At 37.1% G+C, this 19,858-nt stretch overlaps 2 protein-coding genes across 2 annotated transcripts; one reads left to right on the top strand and one right to left on the bottom strand.

Moving 5' to 3' along the window:
* The first annotated feature begins 1,466 nt into the window (after positions 1-1,466).
* On the top strand, positions 1,467-13,981 carry LOC114269570 (putative late blight resistance protein homolog R1A-3). Its single transcript, XM_082893686.1, has 2 exons — positions 1,467-4,561; positions 13,744-13,981. The coding sequence occupies exon 1, from the start codon at positions 1,563-1,565 to the stop codon at positions 4,557-4,559; it is 2,997 nt and encodes a 998-aa protein (XP_082749812.1). The 5' UTR covers positions 1,467-1,562; the 3' UTR covers positions 4,560-4,561; positions 13,744-13,981.
* Positions 13,982-14,122: 141 nt separating this feature from the next.
* LOC145801893 (IAA-alanine resistance protein 1-like) lies at positions 14,123-18,608 on the bottom strand. Its single transcript, XM_082893687.1, has 6 exons — positions 18,560-18,608; positions 18,233-18,340; positions 15,360-15,447; positions 14,823-14,851; positions 14,681-14,725; positions 14,123-14,558 (listed from the first exon to the last, which is right to left on the bottom strand). The coding sequence occupies exons 2-6, from the start codon at positions 18,320-18,322 to the stop codon at positions 14,502-14,504; spliced, it is 309 nt and encodes a 102-aa protein (XP_082749813.1). The 5' UTR covers positions 18,323-18,340; positions 18,560-18,608; the 3' UTR covers positions 14,123-14,501.
* Between the last annotated feature and the right edge of the window lie 1,250 nt (positions 18,609-19,858).

The raw sequence follows: 19,858 nt of genomic DNA on the forward strand, positions 1-19,858 counted from the left end.
TTTTTGATTTATAAATCAGTGGTCTCAGTTTATAAATTTGGCCAAAAAATAAAAATACAAAAAATATATTTCCATTTTGAGTTTTCAGTTTTTTTTTTTTTTTTTTTACCACCCAACACTAGCCACCACCCGCCACCATTTTCCACCATCGTCTTCCGCCACCACCACCCGCCACCATTTTCCAGCACCACCCATACCCCACCACCACCTGCCACCACCACTCACCACCCACCTGCCACCACCACCCGCTACTACCACTCACTTGCCACCGACTCGCCACCTTCACCCACCCCCTGCCACTACCACCACCACAACCACCACCACCACCACCACCACCCACCACCCACCTGCCATCCACCACCCACCACCCGCCACTACCATCCACTGCCTGCCGCCACCACCCACCACCCACCACCTACTTGCTATCACCACTCACCACCCACCTGCCACCACCATCCACTACTTGCCACCACCAACCACCTGTCACCCACCTACCCGCCACCACCACCACCCACCACCCGCTACCCACCACCATTACCCACCCGCCACCTACCTACCACTACTACTCACCACCACCCACTCGCTACCACCTACCACCCGCCACCGTCACCGACCCACCCACCCACTCACCCACCACCACCACCACCTGCCACCTACCCGCCACCACCTATTTGCCATCACCACCCGCCGTCGCCGCCACCACCACCACTACCCACTCGCTACCACCCACCACCCGCCATCGTCACCCACCCAACCACCATCACCACCCACCCGCCACCACCACCACCACCTGTCATCCGCCATCCACCTGCCACCACCACCCACCACCCACCACCCGCCACCACCGCCACCGCCACCACCACCACCACCCACCACCGTCACCCACCTACCCACTACCACCACCTGCCACCTACCCGCCACCACCCACCACCACCTGCCACCTGCCACCCACCTGCCACCACCACTCGCCACCGCCACTACCATCACCCACTCGCTACCATCCACCACTCGCCACCGCTACCGCCACCGTCACCCACCCACCTGCCACAGTCACCCACCACCAGCTACCCACAAACCACTGTCACCACTTTCCACCACTGTCTTTCACCGCCACTTGCCACCACTTGCCATTTTTCATTTTTTTTTAATATTTTAAAAATTTTTTAAACATTTTGTCAATTACCAAATGTGTTTGTAGTTTATGTTTTTCTAAAAATAAACAAAAAATAATCAAAAACTAGTTTATAATATTTTTGTAAATATAAATTGAAAAGGTAAACGTTACCAAACATTGTCATTGTAATTTTGTTATTTCATGACTCTCGCTGACGGAGTTAAATTTTGAGGACATCAGTGGAAGCGGGTGCTATATTTTGTCAAAGTAATCGGCCAACTGCAATTTAAGCAAATTGTTAGAGGAGGTAAATGTAATTTGCTTAAATTTTAGCCAGAGTCAACATTTTGGATGCCATTGATTGAAACACAAAACTTGAGAGATAGAGCAGAGCACCGAAATGGGCCTATGGAAGCAGTAAACAATTGAGTGTTTGCTGATCAAAAAAATGTTTGAGTATGTGAGAAAGGAAGCCAGAGAAAGAGAAAGAGAAAGAGAAAGAGAAAGAAAGATTAAGAGATGGAAATACAGAGAGAGATTCGAGAGGGAGATGGGTGAAAATTATTGTGTCTTGGAGAAACTGAATCATCTAATGATCAGTAAGGCGTGCAATTTGACCGCAGATCAGATTGATCATCTCGACTCTTTTTACCACCGGCTAAGATTCCTAGCAATCGTTCTCAAGGATATGGACGAGAAGCAGCAGCAGCATGAGATGAACTATGAAGCTAAAAGCCTGTCGATGCAAATTTATTATGTGATCTGCAAGACAAGACAACTCGTCCGTTCTTTTGATGTTGAAGTTTCAGGGCAGAAGGACAGTTTTTTTGATATTTTTTTTGGCATAAATATCATGGAAGAGATTGAGACGATCGAGGCAAAAGTGGTGCAGTTTTATGACCAGATATATCAGATCCAACTCCTACAAGATGAGAAGTCCTTCAATGATGGAGTCCAATCGTCAATGTCAACGGAGAACAGAACCACGGTAGAGGAAGAAATTATGGTGGGCTTTGATGATGAGGCGTTGACTATAGAAGAGCGACTTATTGCTGGAGGAGGGAAGAGGCAGCTACAAATGATAAAAGAGCGACTTATTGCTGGAGGGAACAAGCTGCTACAAATGATAAATTCGTCAACGTCAATGCCAATGCCAATGCCAATGCCAATGTCAATGTCAATGGGGAACAGAACCATGGTAGATGAAGAAATTACAGTGGGCTTTGAGGATGATGCGTTGGCTATAAAAGAGCTACTTGCTGGAGAGAACCAGCAGCTACAAATGATATCAATTGTTGGGATGCCTGGACTTGGTAAGACTACTTTAGCCAGAAAATTGTACAATGATCCTTACATCACATACTACTTTCATATTCGTGCATGGACCTATGCTTCTCAATTACCCACAAAAAGAGATATGTTGTTGGACATTTTACGTTCTTTTAATGTCGTCTTTACCGATGAAATTATAAACATGACCAATGAGAAGCTAGGTGAAAAGTTGTACAAGCAATTAAAAGGCAACAAATATCTCATTGTCATTGATGATTTATGGGATATTGGTGCCTGGGTCGATCTTAAAATGTATTTCCCCAATGACAACAATGGAAGTAGAGTTATGTTCACTAGTCGCCTCAAAGAGTTGGCTATGCATGCCTCACCTGATTGCCATCCTCATTGTCTGCGTTTTCTCACTGAAGAAGAGAGTTGGGAGTTATTACAACAGAAGGTGTTTCAAAATGAAAGTTGCCCTCCAGAACTGATTATAATTGGGAAGGAAATAATGAAAAAATGTGCAGGGCTTCCACTTGCAATTGTTGTAATAGCAGGACTTCTTGCAAGGAACATCAAGACACAAGAGTCATGGAAACAAGTTGCCCAAAGTGTAAGCTCATACATTGTCAGTGATCCAAACCAGTACTTGGACACACTAGCACTGAGTTACAATCACTTGCCTCACCACTTGAAACCATGCTTTCTCTATTTAGGAGCATTTCCAGAAGATCAAGAAATCTCGGTGCAGAAATTAATTTGGTTATGGATAGCTGAGGGGTTCATACAAAAAATTGAGCAGAAAAGCTTGGAGGAAGTAGCAGAGGGTTACTTAATGGATCTAATTCAGAGAAGTCTGGTAATTGTTGCTCAAAACAGGTTTGATGGTCGAATTAAAACATGTCGCATGCATGATTTGTTGCGTGATTTATGCTTGAAGAAAGCCAGAGAAATTAATTTCCTAAAGTGGATTCACAATTATGATGATGCTTATCCTCCTCCGCCAAGTAATTACAAAGCAAATAACCAATGTCGCCTGTGTTTCGGTTTTGACTTCTTGGAAAAATGTGATCATGTTCTCTTAGAGTCTTATTCCCCATTAGTTGTTCAATCATTATTGTGCTTCAGAAATAAGTCTGGGATATTAATTAGGTACGGCGACAGTGGGTTTGGTGATGTGTTCTCGTTTATTTGTTGCAACTTCAAACTTCTTAGAGTGTTGGACGTATGGTACATCAATGCCTTCTTTTCAAGAGAATTAACACAACTAGTTAATTTGAGGTATTTGGCAATTAATTTGCTAGGTCGCCATGAATTATCGCCATCAATATCCAATCTCTCAAACCTAGAAACACTTATTATTATTTGTACAGAACGGAGGGAGGTTATTCTGCCATGTAATGTTTGGAATATTGCAAAATTGAGGAATTTTTATGCTAAAGGACGAGCAACATATGCTGCATCTTTATGTTCTGAAGAAGTAGTAACAGATCAGAACCATCCCTATATATTAGAAAACCTACGAACCATCGCAAACTTAGACCATTATGGATCTATTCAGGATTTATTGGCAAGAACTCCTTATCTTACAAAGTTGGGAATTTGTGGACAACTGATTTCAGGTTCGGGGAATTCAATGTTTCCTAATCTAGAATTTTTAGGACACCTTGAGACTTTGAAGCTACAAAACAATTATTTAACCAGTAACCCAACTACTCTCGGAGAGGTCAAGTTCCCCGCAAATATTAGAAGGCTAACCTTGAAAAATACAGGGATAGAGTGGGAGGAGATATCAGTCCTTGGGATGATGTTACCCAACCTTGAGCTTCTCAAATTAGAAAATGATGCTGCCCGGGGACAGCAATGGGCAACAACTGATGGTGGGTTTCCTCGACTCAAATTCTTGAAACTGAGGGCACTCAATGTTGAGCGATGGATCACCTGCTCTGATCACTTTCCAAGCCTTCAACACTTATCGTTGGGATGCTGTCATTTTCTCGAGGAAATACCATCTAGTTTGGGGGAGATACTCACTCTGCAGCTGATGGAGGTAAACTGTTGTCGCACTGTTGGGGAATCTGTCAGGAAAATTAAGGAAGAGCAAGAGAGCATTGGAAATAATTGGTTGAAAGTGCTGATTAGGGAACGGTGGACCTGTGCGTACAACTTCTAAAGGTATGTTCTTTTTTATATTTATGTTTAATTTTTTATTTTCTCATTTTGGATTCGACCCTACATAAAGTAATCTATCTCGTGTATGTATAAATTAACCTAAAACTCTATGCATGGTCTTAAACAAATAATTAAAATTTTATCTTAAAAATTAAAGTAATAATTTTAAAATTTAAAAGGAAAAAATAGTAAAAATTATGTGAATGAGTTGTTTTCATTTAAATTGGACTAAAGTCGTGTTTTAATTGTGTTATTATTAATATTTTATTTTAAGTATTGACTAATATATATATATATATATATGTCATTACGTGGGTTAATAACATTTTAGAGCAAAAACATTGAATGAATTATAAAAATTACATTTAGAAAACAAGATAAATAATATGTACTTTTATATTAGATTTTCTCAAATGACATAACAACAAAAATTTTTAATTTACAATTACATAATAAAATTCATTTAAAATTTGTTAAAATCGAAAATAAATAGGGAATTTTTTTTAAGGTCCCTGATATTAAGATTTTATAGCATAAAGGACATCAAATATTTTCATAATGTCTAAGGTCCCTCAACATCGATCCAGAGAAATTTCAATCACAGAGAAATTCTGTCCAGAGAAAATTGAAACTCTCTCCAGAGAAATTCTCTGGATTCAAACCAGAGAAAATTGAAATTCTCTGAGTACCAAAGAAATCCAGAGAAAATTGTGGAGAGAAAATTTGTGTGGCTATCCAGGAAAATTCTCTCACGTCACAAATTTCTCTGGCTCTTTTCTAATTTTTGCATGCCATTTATAGTGCAAAATGCCAAAACTCATCATCTCATTTTTTTCAATCACTGACCTTTATAAAATACATCAAACCTTTGATAGCAATGGCAAAATTTAACAACTTCAATGACATCTCCATTACCCAACTGCTATAACATAATTATGACAGTTCAAAACAACAATTCTATTGAATAATACTACTTCAGATTCTCTCTTCACCATTGCACCATTACTCTCTTTGTTGCTGCTATGACCAGAATTATGAGCAATCTCATGACATTTGGGTTCTTCTTCTACCTTTGCACTGATTTCGCCATTCTCCCTTGAAGTATCATATTTGTCGTTGTCACCATCATCATTTGAATTTCTCTGACTTCGGAATGTGTTTTAACCAAATTCTCTGACTTCGGAATCTGTTTTAACCAAATTTCTCTGACTTCAAAATTTATCTCCAGAGATTAAATATTAAAGATAGATTGTTGACAATTGAACCACTTTTGGACAATGACTCCGAAGATACATTACTACAAACCAGAACTCTTCTTTCTAGAAGAAAATCCTCAATGAGAATAAGCAATTCACCAGAGAAGTATAATTCTGTAAAAGCGCTTCTTGTCTCCGCATCAGACATCACTGTGTATAAAGAAAATTGCAAGTTCTTAAAGAGGGGAAAACATGAAAATGGTGGCTACAAATAAAATATAATAGAAATGAAAAATCACACAAATTTTAGAAACCTGTGTGCAAGCATCTGGCAAAGGAATCTAATAAGAAGGTAGAATCTGCACGTGATACCTTTCCAAAATTCTCCCAAGCCATCCTGGAAAAGTTGTGCAGTAAAACTGAAAAGAATACACATGCCTTCTCCCTATAAAGAGTAAACAAAAAAACACACGAAAAAAAAGGAAAGAAATTAAAAAAAATAAGAAGAAATAAACAGATTAGACCTATATTCATAATCCTGTTGCACACAGGACTTCCTTTTTCTAATAATTCACCAAGAGAGGCAACAAAAGCAATGAGTCAATACTAACTAACAGACATAACTAAATTAACATGGAAATCTTTCAGTGGTCTCAAACGAAGTTAATCCTCGGACAAAAGCGCCGAACAAAAATAACCTAACTTTTTTGACAAAAGCCCCAATGCATGTTCGTTCAGACCCTGGATGGAGGTTGATTTGCCTGGTTGATCTGAAGGGAGAGGAGCTGGCAGCGGTGCCGATGGCAGCAACAGTAGAGGAGACGAAGAAGAAGGTTGAGTTTGGGGATTTGGAGGAGTAGAAGAGAGCAGCGAGAAAGACACACAGGGCGTGAGATATATATCAAATTTCTCTGTGATAGATGGGAGGGACCTTAGACATCAAAAAATAATATTGTGGATCTCTTCCATTACTAAAAATGGGAGAGGGACTTTAGACTAATTTTCCCAAAATAAATTGGAGAATGAAATAATTTTTTTATTTTATAGAAAGAGTAAGCATTAACCCCTTTTCCCAAGCCATCCAAAATGAAGTCATCTCTAACCTGCATCAAGCTCCACCTCTAAATCATTTCACTCCTCTTGTTAACCACTATCAACTCGTGTTTTAGTTCCCTTCCTATACACCCTTTTTTATTCCCCTTCCCCTAATTACCCTTACAATTTTCAATCCTACAATCAACCTCTAAGTGAACTTTGTTAGAATCTACACCAGCCATAGTCTATGATCTTTATCCTCATTAACTAAACTAACCCCTTGTAAATAATCTCATTGAATGGATTATAAAAACATGGAATGGTTAGGTCAACTATTAAAAATATGAGGAAAAATATCAAATCAATTAAAAAATGGCTAAAAAAAAATGTCATTTTCATTGGGGTCAAGTATGTCTTATGTTTGGTGCAAGTTATTTCTTGTGTTTGATGCAAGTCTTTTATGTGTTAGACTTGCATCCAAACAATACGAATATATAGTGCAAAATTTTTTAATTTACCTCACTGGTAAGCAATCTTCTTAAAATATGAACCTAAGGTCGGACGCAAGTTTAGATATTCACAAACTGAATATTACAACATTTGTACCAACTTATCTTGACCCAATTCCATTTAATATCTTTTCTATGTCCTATCTAGCACTATAAACCAACATTATTTACTTTTTAGTTTGAAAATTAATTAATTTAAATATTCTAGCTATAATTAATTATATATATAAGAGAAATCAATCTATACATAATTAAAAATATAAATCTATAAATATTGTCTAAACGTATAGAGTTTTTTTTTTTTTTTTGGATATAAATCATTTTGTTAGCCAATGTTTGTATCATGGATAAAAATAGATAAAAATTCTAATTTGACCTTAATATCTTTGAATTGAACTGCTTAGACCGGTCTTAGACTTGTTGAACCATTCAACTTATAGTTAGTATTAGAAAATTACATGTATTTAAAATTTACCTAAATGGTAATTTTGTAATCTACTTAAAAATTTATGAATTTTGTATTTTCAATTCATTGTTCATAAATAAAAATTTTATTTGACAAATAAGTGAAAACAATAACTATTATAAGGTGGGTAAATTACACTCACCTCCCTTGAGATTTCTGACAATTACATTGGCCTCTCCTATTTTTTTCAGAAATTACACTGACCTCCCTTGAGGTTTATTTTTTATTTGCATATTCCCCCTTTCCTTTAGTTGACTGTTAGTCTGACTAATTGTTCTTTTTTTTCTTCTTCTTTTTTTTTTTTTTTTTGAAGGTTAGTGATTAGTTGTTAGATTATCACATAGGGGGGTTTTAGTTTGATTTTGTATAACATTTGAAGTGATTATCTATAAATTAAAAATAAAATAAATCAATTAATTATTTTTTAGGCAAACAAATTAATATGAATTATTGAAGCCAAATGAAAAATACAAGAACTTATATGTATGTAATGCATAAATTATATATATATATATATATATATATTTATTTATTTATTTATAGTTAAACAATGTTAGTATTTAAAAATATTATTTAATACTATTCAAATAAATACAAGTGTTGTCCCAATTTTATTTTCCAGAGCAGATACAGACCCCCTCAGATTCCCACTCCCACCACCCCCCACATACACGTGGGGGTTGGTGAGTGGGGGAGAAGAAAAAAAAAAAAAATATTTCAACCAATGAGAGGCAGAGGGGGGGTTGTGGGGGTGGCTGCCAAAAGGGGGTCTAAATCTTTTTTGTTTATTTTTATTAATTTAAATAGTAAGACTCATGTCATCAAAAAAAAAAAAAATTTGAAAAAGAAGATAGTAAGACTCATCAATTTTATCTTGTTTTTTTTAAGACAACTAAACTGTATGATGTCAAGTTTTGATTAAAAACTACCAAATAACTTCTCTTATATTTATATAATTAATTTTTTAATTTGTTTCCTCATCACTTTTGTCATAACAATAGGTTATTCTAAAATCAAAAATGCTGGAGAGCCCGAAAAGGAGGGGCTCAAATGGGTGTATGTCGGATGTCCACGCGGACAACCGGGTCAAAACTTGTCTACCACGGTTACCTTTGTTGACCGCGGCTGTCAACCTTCTCGCCAGACGACCGGAAAGGTGAATTTTGAGCCATTTGAGCCAACCTCCTTCTCGGGCTACCCAGCACTGCTCTTATAAAATACATACCATTTTATATGTAACTTATGCGAGTTGTAACATTTGTGGTGTTGATTACCATAAAAAATTATAACTAATTTTTTTTCAGTCATAACTAAAAAAAATGACTCATAACCAAACACAACATAAGGTATAACCAAAATAATAATCGCATATTTAATGTTTATTAACAAAAATATCTCTAATGTTAAAATTACTAAACTAACCCTCTCATTAACGCCATTAATCACCGGGAAAGTCAGTGTAATTTTAGAAAAAGAAGGAGAGATTAGTGTGATTGTCAAGAACCTCAATCGAGGTGACTGTAATTTATCCTTATAAGTTATATATTTTATTTACATATATTTAAGATAATTGCATAAAAAAATTGATATTAAATTTTTTAATAATATTTAGAGTTATGCTAGGGACCTCAAATAAATTACCAAATTTTTTTACCAAACCTCTTACATGGGTGTGGGACCTACACACGTGATTTGTGTGGGTCCTATACCTATGTGAGAGGTTTGGTAGAAAATTTGGTTATTTATTTGGGATCAATAGCATTTTCCTAATATTTATGCTACATTTGGATAATGTTTACAGGGAAAACAAAATTAAATTAATTAAACAAAAATGGTTATTTTTGTACTATTATCTAATTCATTTTTTTCATATTCTTAACCTAACTAGAACAAAATACAGTTTCTTTCACTCCATTTTCATTTTTTTTTTCATTTTTTAATTTAACTAAGCATATAGCATTTTATGTTTTTTCATATTTCATTTTCAATTTTAATTTTTGTAATTTTTTTTGGAATGTGATATATATATATATATATATATCTATGTATTGAGTAACAATATTCATGTGATCTAATAAGTATATAAAAGTAATTCAAAAATTATCAAAAAATAAAGTGTATGGAGTATGCGTGTGCTAAAATTTTACCACACAACCAATATCTGATCTTCTTCCTAGAATTCTGGGAACACAGTTGTAGAACACGCAGCCTATATAGATCCACGTCTGCACAATTAGAAGAATAACTAACTCGATTGCTTGTCAACCGAGAGGGCACTTCGATGATAAAGTCAATAAATTAATATCCCAAGATATTTCGACAAATTAACGGTAACTCAAATAAACACGCATAAACTCACGTACCTCTCAAATTAACACACATAAACTCACGTACCTCTCACACATGGGGGTGCTTATATAAAGGTGTCCTCCTAGAAGTAGTGATCAAGTCGAACACTTATTCCTTTTAGAAATAATACTAGATGATTCATCTCTCCTAGTTAGGTTACGGTTAACCTCTCAAAAGAGTCCTAAATACACCCAACCTAGGAGTCATTCATTCACTAGGATTTTTGTCTTTCACCAAATACCTCAGCCTAGACATGGATCAGTTTCATACCTCGGCCAATCACATTCCACCATGTGGCACTTCAGGCCAAGGTCATGCCACGTGGACATGTCGAAAATTATGTCCCCACACCTGGCTCCTAGACACTATCACCTCAGGAACCATACCACAACTAAGGCTACTGAAGACAAAGCTGCAATGACAACTATAACACACCTATAAAACTATCATAAGGATGTAAGATAGTAGTACACAATTCTCTCCTCTATAACAAACTCAGTTAGTTAGAATCTATAACTAATCTAGAGATACTTTGTTTTGTTTCCATGTATACATTGATCAAAGGCTTCTATGTGTAGTTGAGTTCATAATGAAATAATAGAAAATATCTTTTTTGCTCGCTCTCTCTCTCTCTCTCTCTCTCTCTCTCTCTCTATTTTCTTCATGGTATCAGAGTGAATTAAAGTAAGAGGAACATTGAAATTAGTATTAGTCAATACAAAAGGATGTTTGTGACTCTTTGAGACACAACAATGACTGCAAAAAGAAGAACAGTCTTTATGAGAAATGGAAAAACCACTAGTTTTAGCTATATGATGAAAAACATCTGAAGAAGGATGCCCTAGTCTCTTATGCCAAGTGGCAGCTGGAGAACTAATACTAGAGAAAACCTTTGAATAGTGATCAAAATGAAAGGGAAGGAAACTGGTAGAGACCACTCTGATGATGACCTCTACATGGAACTTGGTTGATGTGTTTGTCCTAAATAACAAATGATTTATCAATAAATGTAATGGTGGAAGCATTATTTGATGTGAGTTGATGAACATAAAGCAAAATAGATGAAATCTGTGGAACATGCCACACATTATTAAGTTTGAATTTGGAGGTAGGAATGGCAACGAGGCGGGGCCGGGGATCGCCCTCCCCGTCCCCGATCCCCGAAGCTACAAAACTCCCCGTCCCCGATCCCCAGCGGGGATCCCATCACCCCCCCCACCCCCGCCCCCAACTGGGATCGGGTTTCCCTGACCTCAGAAAATCCCCGTAACTCTCTCTCTCTGTTTAGCTTATCATTATCAACATCATCATCGATCATCAACAACATCATTTTTATCAACAAAAACATCATCAAAAAAAAAAAAAATAGACACAGATCTGCCATGGCCTGGCGGAGGAGGAGGAGGCGACAGTGGCCTGGAGGAGGAGGAGGCGTTGGTGGTCTGGAGGAGGCGACGAGAGGAGCCGACTGTGTCTGTGGAGAGGAGAGAGAGTGAGAGAAGAGAAGAGAGACAGAGAGTGTGTGTGAGAGACAGATCAGAGGCGTAATAAAGGGAGGGGGGTTATATATATAAATAGATAAACGGGGTCGGGGTTATATATATATAATAAAGTAAGGGATATTATGGTAATTTTTTTTCGGGAAGAAACGGGGCCGGGGACGGGTCGGGTCCGGGGCTGTGAAAGTGATCCCCGTCCCCAGCCCGAATCTGATCGGGGATTCAATTTCAAATACCATCCCCGGCCCGTCAGGGATATTTTTCGGGGAAAAATCACTCTTATCGGGGACAGGGGGTCGGGTTCCCGTCGAGCCGGGTTTAAATTGCCATCCCTATTTGGAGGGAGTAGATAATGTTGTTGTTTCTTCTCCTAGTCATGTTTCTGTTTCTCCTAATCCTAGTCCTCTTGCTAACGATCATGTCCTCTTCTTCCTCTGTTCCTTTTTCTTTCTCTCCAGCTGGTATCAGTCTTACTATTCCTATTTTACCTTCTCCTTTGCCTCTTAATTCTCATACAATGATATAACTAGAGCTAAAGATGTTGCGCCTACCTCTTCTTTGTGTCTAACAGCTTCTTTACTTCCCAAGATGCAATTGCAATTTGAATTGCACTGTTTTGTTTCTACCTGTATTCATTTTATTCATAATAAGTATGTTTTGATACATGTTAAAAAACATATAAGAAAAAACAGAAGTTCGTGTTTTTAAGATGCTATCGAAATCTACCGTAGGGTCATCATTAGACCAGTGACCTGGCTAGGTCCATATTCTTGGATAGGCTGGCAAAGCCCAAAAAGGGCTTGGTTTGAGACTGGGTCTAGGTCTAGGTGTTGTAGACTGACTAGTTAAGCCCTTGAGAGGTGATCAATTAGCCCATTGGCTCGACCCACAAGTAAAAAATAGGAATTTTTTTAAAAAAAAAACCAAAAAAAAAAGATTGTTCATGTTAGGCACCTCACTAGCTCTTCAGGGCCTGGGCCTAAAATTTTTGGCTCTGGCATGGCGTGGCCCACTAGGAAAAAAACCTATTGAGCTTAGCCACAGAAGAGCTTGGGCACCAATTTCACGAGTTGAGCCAGCCTTGCCTGACTGTACACGTAATGCAAATTGTCAGGTCATGACCTACCATCTTCAAATCTAATCAATAATTTTCCTCCTATGATGGATATGCTGATTTGAGTATATCAAGTGAGCATAGGGCTGGGATAACTGTGCTCAAACGAAGTTGATGTTTAAACAACTTACTGAATCTCTTCTTCTAATGCATTTGCTAATATATAAAATTCAGAAAAAATGAGTAGTTTCCCTTTATCAATTTTGTGTTGGCTATTTGTATTAAGAACAACACCTTTTTTTTTTCTCGTATAATTTAGTAAAATTTCAAAATTATTTCCATTTTTTGGAAACAAAAATGAGACAAAACAAGTTTTTGTTTCCCGTTTTCAAAATATTTGCAAAACATAAACAAAAGATTAAAACATAAACATTACCAAATGGAAGTTTAAGAGCTCAACCTTGAGAAAAATCGAGAAAGAGTGGGAGGAGATGTTGATCCTTAGCTTGTTACCCAATCTTTGTTGAGAAGTGTTGATATGATAAGTACTAAATATTTACCACTCGACCGTAGATCCAACTATGAATACATAGTTCTCTGTATATTGGTTGTATTTTTTCTAATCATTGCACAACCGCAATCACTGTGGACATATGCCTAATTTTGGGATGAACCACTTTCAATCTTGTATTCTTGTGTGTATTTATAATTTATAATTCCTATTTTATTCCTTTCTATTTTCGCGTCTCACTCATCTTGATTAGGTATTCCGCATAGGTAACAACTTGCCAAAGATCTTGATCTAACTAGTGGAAAACTTTGGACTAACCTGTGAACTACCGCATTGAAACATCTTATAATGTTATGTCTATTGTGATGTTTCTATTTTTTGTCATGTTCTTTTTCTTTTTCTTTTCTGAACTTTTTTTTTTCTTTTAAGATTTCACACAGGAAGATTAATGAGGAATGCAACTTCACAGTGAATTTTAATTTTCTCAAGTGGAATTTCATTGTTTTTGGTAGTACTTGTATATCCTTTGGCTAAAAATGTAAAACCAATTTGATAACATGTTTCAGGATGAAGATTGTCTTGCTTATGGCTTCCCTCCCTTGTTCTAAATCAAACAGAAATGGTGTTTTCAAAGGTGCTATCAGAGAAAATGTACCAATTAGAGATTGAGTGTTTGATTGCGCTAGAAATTGCTAGTTAAGTGTGCTTGTTATGTAATATAACTGTTTGTGAGTGCTTGTCTGTAATATCTAACTATTGAATTCACCCAAAAAAATATATAACTACTGTTTGTGAGGAAATTGTTGGAGTATTATTCTATCTTGTTTATTGTCAAAATATAAAAATGGAGTAGAGTTTGTGACTTTAAATTCACCTGGTTTAAGCAGATTTAGGTGTTTGGTATGGCTGGCCAGCTACTTCAACTGGGAGGAACAGAGCATTTGAGTTAACAATGTATCTTTCATTTTTCATATAGGTTGCATGCATGATACATAACTTATTCACCATGCATTAATATTTTTGAGTGGTGGAGATATACAGCAAGAAAAATTGTACAATTTTTTTGTATAGAATGATGTGGCGTATTATGGTCTGTCGATTTAAAAACAGAATTTTCATCATTGTGATCTTGATTACAAATGAGTAATGTTATACAACTTTGGATTACATTGATCTTAAAAACTTCTTAATAACTACTAAACACATATTAGAAGGTGTTTTATATTTCATTCAACAAGGGATGTACAAAGTGTGACAGCCATTCCAGATATCAGTGAGGTTAATTAGAGTACAATACTTTTTATTGCTGAGCTGCTGCCATTGTTCATTTCTGCCAGCACTTTGGCAACTGCAATGTACACGAACCTGCCAGCCGTGAATCCTAGAAACAAAAACAAAATTAAAAACAACAAAAACATATTGGGATTCTTACTAATGCTAATGCATATGATACCCTCAGCGTCAAAATGAGCTTGCTCGGATCATTTCTTTAAGATTTTTTACCTCAATCAAAGATGATCGTCCTTGATCTTGACCCATGACTAAAGCCTGTGCGACAATAACAGTAAAAGGTGATTATTAATTCTTCAATTTGTTTTGGGATTAAAAAATAAGATTCAACTTGCCATACTAAAACAATACTAACCAATGTTGTTCTTGCTAGTGCCACCAGTGCTGAAAGGAAATTGAAAAAGAGAGCTTTCAAGAGACTGAAACCGGATCTTACCAACTAAGAAGCACAACTACGGATATGGATGTGGACACAGACATGAATGCGGACATGGGACAAGGTGAGTTCAAAAAATGGGGACATGGAAGGCGGGGACACGGCAATAAAATATGCTTTTATATATATATATATATATATTCTATCTAGATTAATATTACATCCACAAACAATCAATATTAACAAAAACTAACTCTAATTCTATTTCTATTTTATTTTTTAAAAAGTATTTTTAAATTAACACTTACAGTTTATATCTTTTTTTATGAATGACCTATTAAGTATTTAAATCTTAAGAAAAAAATAATAAACATTCAACATTTATCAAAAAGCACTAAATAAAATGGGAAAAAGACAAATTGAAATGTCCCTAGTGTGTTCCCGAAGTGTCCCCAACGTGTCGCCTGAAAATAAATTAATTAAATAAGAGGACATGCCATGTGGTGTGTACCATACCCGACATGTTTGTGCATCCGACACGGATACGACACTTGTTTTGTAGTGTCGGTGCTTCATAGCTTACCAAGATTCCAAAATCACGTATCTGCACAGGAGGGTTTGACAAAAGATATAGCACCGAAGTAAAGTTTAATTACATTTATAATTAAAAAATGAAATGTTTTTAAGGATGAAATACAAGATTTAGTGTTGCCCAAAGTATGATTATATTCTAATGTGGCGTTCATGACGACAAAATATAACTACGCCAACATGGCAAATCCTTAATGACGCACGACAAAAATATGTCAACAAAATTTAGATCACATATTTCCTTTAAGATAAATTATGTTAACATGTGGACTAATAATATGAAGTGTCTAATATCATGTTGAACACACTATGAATATCCTTCTGGGTAAAGATCATGAACTACACACATGTACCGAGTCCAATTCATTCTGTACTTTTGATGTATACATAAAAATAATGAAAAACTGCACCAATAGTCCTTATACTTTACCCAATGTGTCATTTTGGTCATGTAATTTCAATTCACTTGATTTTGCACCTTACTTTCAAGTTTTTTGTCAATTAAGTCCAATTGAAAATGGCCATTACAATTTCAGTGAAATTTCACACGTGAACAACACACGCCATGTTTTCAAGGGTAAAATAGCCCATTCACCCATACCCCATCCAATTTTGTGAGTTACGCTTCGGTATCTCCAAATGCACCTCAAATTTGTGGTTGGACATCTCATTTCTTTGAGCATCCTAATTCCTGAATTCAAATTTTGTTCCTTTTCTTTGAGCACCCTAGTTAACACCAACTTTACCCCCATCCATCCTAACCCCTCCACACCACCACCACCGCCTCATCATCTCCAGCAACATCTCCCCGTCCCTCCCCACAGTGCGCAGCGGCCTGCCTTTCCCTCCCTGCAGCCCGACGCTAGCTCCCTTCCTTACCCGTCAAACTATACCCCTAAACCCCACCTCCCCTCTCAATTTCCTTCCCCACCAGCCGACATGACTGCCACCACCCGATGCGATCTCCATAAATTTGGTTCGGTGGTTTGTGTCCTAACCACCACTATTTGTTTAGTGGTATACATCTGAACCACCATCATTTTTTTGGTGACGGCGCTCTACAATTTCAAATGAAGGGGAAGGAAGCAAGGACAAGGAAGAGCTCTAGGGTTGGTGTGGCTGGCGGCAATGGCATCTAGGTGAGGAAAAAAGGATGGGCCGATCGCCGGAGTGGGGTAGAGAGGGGGCATGGAGCGTGGGGAGCAACTGGGGGGTGGCAGGTGGAGTTGGAGAAGGTGGGGAGGGGAGTTGGAGAAGGAGGGGGCTCGGGTGGCTATCGGAGCTGCTAGTGGCACCAGCTAGCCAGGGTAGAAGATGGTTGTATGGTTTAAGGATTTTTGGTAATTTCATTTAGGGGTATAATGAGTTGCATTTAGAACCTGTTACACTTAATTAACTTGCTCAAAACTAATATTATATATATAAAGAGAGAGAGAGAGAGAGGAAGCAGTTGGTGGGCGTAAGGGAAGGCGAAGGGGAAGGGGGCTTTTAGGCAATGGAAAAGGGGTGTTGAGGATGAATGCAACAAAGGAGGAGCACGGTGCAGCAATGGCGATGAAGAGGTAGCAATCTATCCTTCCAGCAGAGGCAAAGATCTTCAATGACAATGGCAAAGGCAATCTCAGTCGATCTCCTTCCTCTCCTTTCCCCCCCTTCCTCTGACCCATTCACTTTATCTTCCCTCTTTTCTTTTTCTTTGATTTGTGGTGGAGGGTAAAATTGATTTGACAAACGGAGTGGTTTGCAGAAAGGCAGGTTTGCTGTGGTTGAAAGGGGGTGATTTGGCAGATGAGGTGTTTCACAGTAATGGGGGTAGTAGAGGGAGACTTTGCTAGTGGTTGGGATGGTTGTTGATGGTGACTAATGGAGATGGTAGCGGGGAGGGTTGAGATTGTTAAATGATTATTTTTTTATTATTATTATTATTATTGCTAGGCGATTGTTGGATGATGTTGATGAGGTGGGTTTCAGGCTGGTGGAAGAAAGTTTGGGTGGCAAAAAGGGGGTTTTGGTGATGGTTGACAGAGTGGTTGATGATGGTAGCTGATGGTAGTTGGTGGCAATGGCGGTGGAGGGGTTTCAGCGGAAGAGGGTTTGGGTGGCAGAAGTGGTGGTTTGGGAGGGTGGAAGATGGTGGTGATTGCCAGCAGTGATGGAAAAAGGTGGTGTGCATGGTGTAGATTGCCGGCATTGATGATGGAAGGTGGGGATGGTTTGTGCTGGGTTATTGGGGAGAAAGAAACAATCATTGTGCAGGGTAGAGAAAGAGACAGCTGAACAGACCATTATGCGCCTGAAAATTGGTTGTGGGCAGCACATGCAAAATTTCCATAAAAAATTGTAACAACCAGAAACAACGTTCATTGAATAAGTCTAATTAATTTTGCACTTCTACCCATAGTATATAATTTTAGAAGATGCTGCAATACATAAGAGTCAGTATCAAGCCTAGTAGAATATATGCAGTTAGTTATGGAGTAAAATAACCCATCAACTCACATGTTTTATTAGGAAACGAGACGTCTTGCATTCTTGCGTCCTTAAGCCAGGCCAAGAGTGAAGATAATTTTAGCAGGGAAGACAATTTAGTGACAACACAAAATTACTGATATATACGCACTTATAATATGCAAATACAACGATGCACTGTATGAAGATCCATTCTGAATCATTAGAATTAACTAGCTAAAGAACTTATTATCTGAAATTGATATCAATATAATGACATAAAATTAAATAGTCATTATTCTTTATTAAAATCTCCATAGAAAATGAAGGAACAAGAGGAAGAAGCGAACCTCTTGAGGAAGCTCATGTGCAAGCAGAAACAGAGTTCTTGACCACCCACCAACTGATCCATAAAGGAGGAAAGCACTTCCCAAAGCCATCCCATCAGTAAAATTGTGCTGAAATGTTACACGTCACATTGAAATGCTTTAGTTTTCAGTCAAATACATCAATTAAAAATGAAAAAAAATTCCCTATAGAATTGTAAAAACCTTACATGTGTGTGTCCTTTAAATCTATATTCATGGACAGTAACACCAATCATAAAGAAACAACATTACCATTGAAATTTAAATTAAAAAATAATAATATAAATTAAAAAAATTAAAAAAACAAACTACACCATCGGAGAAGAGGTTAAGGTAACCAAACACAAGATTTGATGGAGAATGAAGAGTTTTTTTTTTACCACGGATTTTATGTGGTGAGTGGAGCCATTTGGAGCATCTGAAATGTTACCTTTTCCAGCACCACTGCCAGTTTTTCTCTGCAAAAGTGAGGATCAAACGTAAGTTTCAATAACAAACAAGTTGCAATAATGATTTTAATAATAATAAATAAATAAAAGGGGGCATGCGCCAATGGAACCTTGAATCCTAGTTTTATTGGAACCTTGAATCCAAGCATTTGATATTATTTCCACTTTTCTTACCAAGTAAGCTAGCAGGCATATTGAAGGCCCTGCCACTTTACATGATAAAGCTTTGTTCAAATATAAGGAATCCTAACCATTCCCGAATACTTGAAAGGGTAAAAAATCCACAAGTCTAATGGAAAATGTTTGCATTTTGATAATATCGATACATTGTTATATCCTGGTCAAAAGAGAACCACCCTCGTGATTTGAATTACCCAACACATCAGAACCATGTGACATCATGTTCCCATTCAGGTTCATCAAACCAAAAAGATAAGATTTGATAATGGATTATGTTTCCATGAAATAAGATACTTCATCAAATGTTATAACATTTCAGTCAACAAAACATATTTGATATGAAATTGTTGGGCACTAGCAGAACAATCCCTCTAGATATATACATTTGTTTCTCAATGTGTTATGTTTTTGACTTTGTTTGCCATAAAACTTCGTAACTTATCGAGGTCTGAATCATTATTTTTGATCTTGAACAAACAGAAAACTAAAATTAAGAATAAGAAAAGCAACAAACCATATTTCATTTCATGCTATTAGAATATCTATCACAAGGACACTAGGAACTGTGGAAAAATTATTCTGAATGAAGAAGAAACAACCTCTTTTGCATGTAACAGATACAGATCAGAGATCGATATATGTCGCATGTGTTTGTATACATTTGTGGCTAGAGACAACTCTTTAAAAAAAACACAACAACAATTCTAATCTAGCGCAGCTGCTGCCTGACTATAATTCTTGGTCCACATATGAAGAAACGCCCAGAAACCAACCTAGTTCACAGTTGATCATAACCAACCAGGAAAAATCACAATCATCTTACTTTCCGAAGAGATTCAGGCTGATTTTGCTTTTCAGACCCTTTGTCTAAAACCTTCCCTTGAGATGACATTTCTGATGCACTTTCATTCTTTTCATTGAGAGACTGCTGCTGAATCTTGTCATCATCGTCATTGCCATCCTTCAACTTTTTATTGTT

Source organism: Camellia sinensis, chromosome 11 (assembly GCF_055761805.1).
Source record: "Camellia sinensis isolate YWXY chromosome 11, ASM5576180v1, whole genome shotgun sequence".
In the NCBI taxonomy this organism is placed as follows: Eukaryota; Viridiplantae; Streptophyta; class Magnoliopsida; order Ericales; family Theaceae; genus Camellia; species Camellia sinensis.

Bases quoted from the DNA above. Each gene is read 5' to 3' on its own strand.
- LOC114269570 (XM_082893686.1), top strand. From the start codon at position 1,563: ATGTTTGAGTATGTGAGAAAGGAAGCCAGAGAAAGAGAAAGAGAAAGA.
- LOC145801893 (XM_082893687.1), bottom strand. From the start codon at position 18,322: ATGGCTTTGGGAAGTGCTTTCCTCCTTTATGGATCAGTTGGTGGGTGG. The intron at 14,852-15,359 runs GTATGGTACACA...ATTTCCTTTCAG, and splicing joins CGGATGCACAAACATGTCGG to CACTGGTGGCACTAGCAAGA. The intron at 14,559-14,680 runs GTAAAAAATCTT...TTTTGTTTCTAG, and splicing joins GACGATCATCTTTGATTGAG to GATTCACGGCTGGCAGGTTC.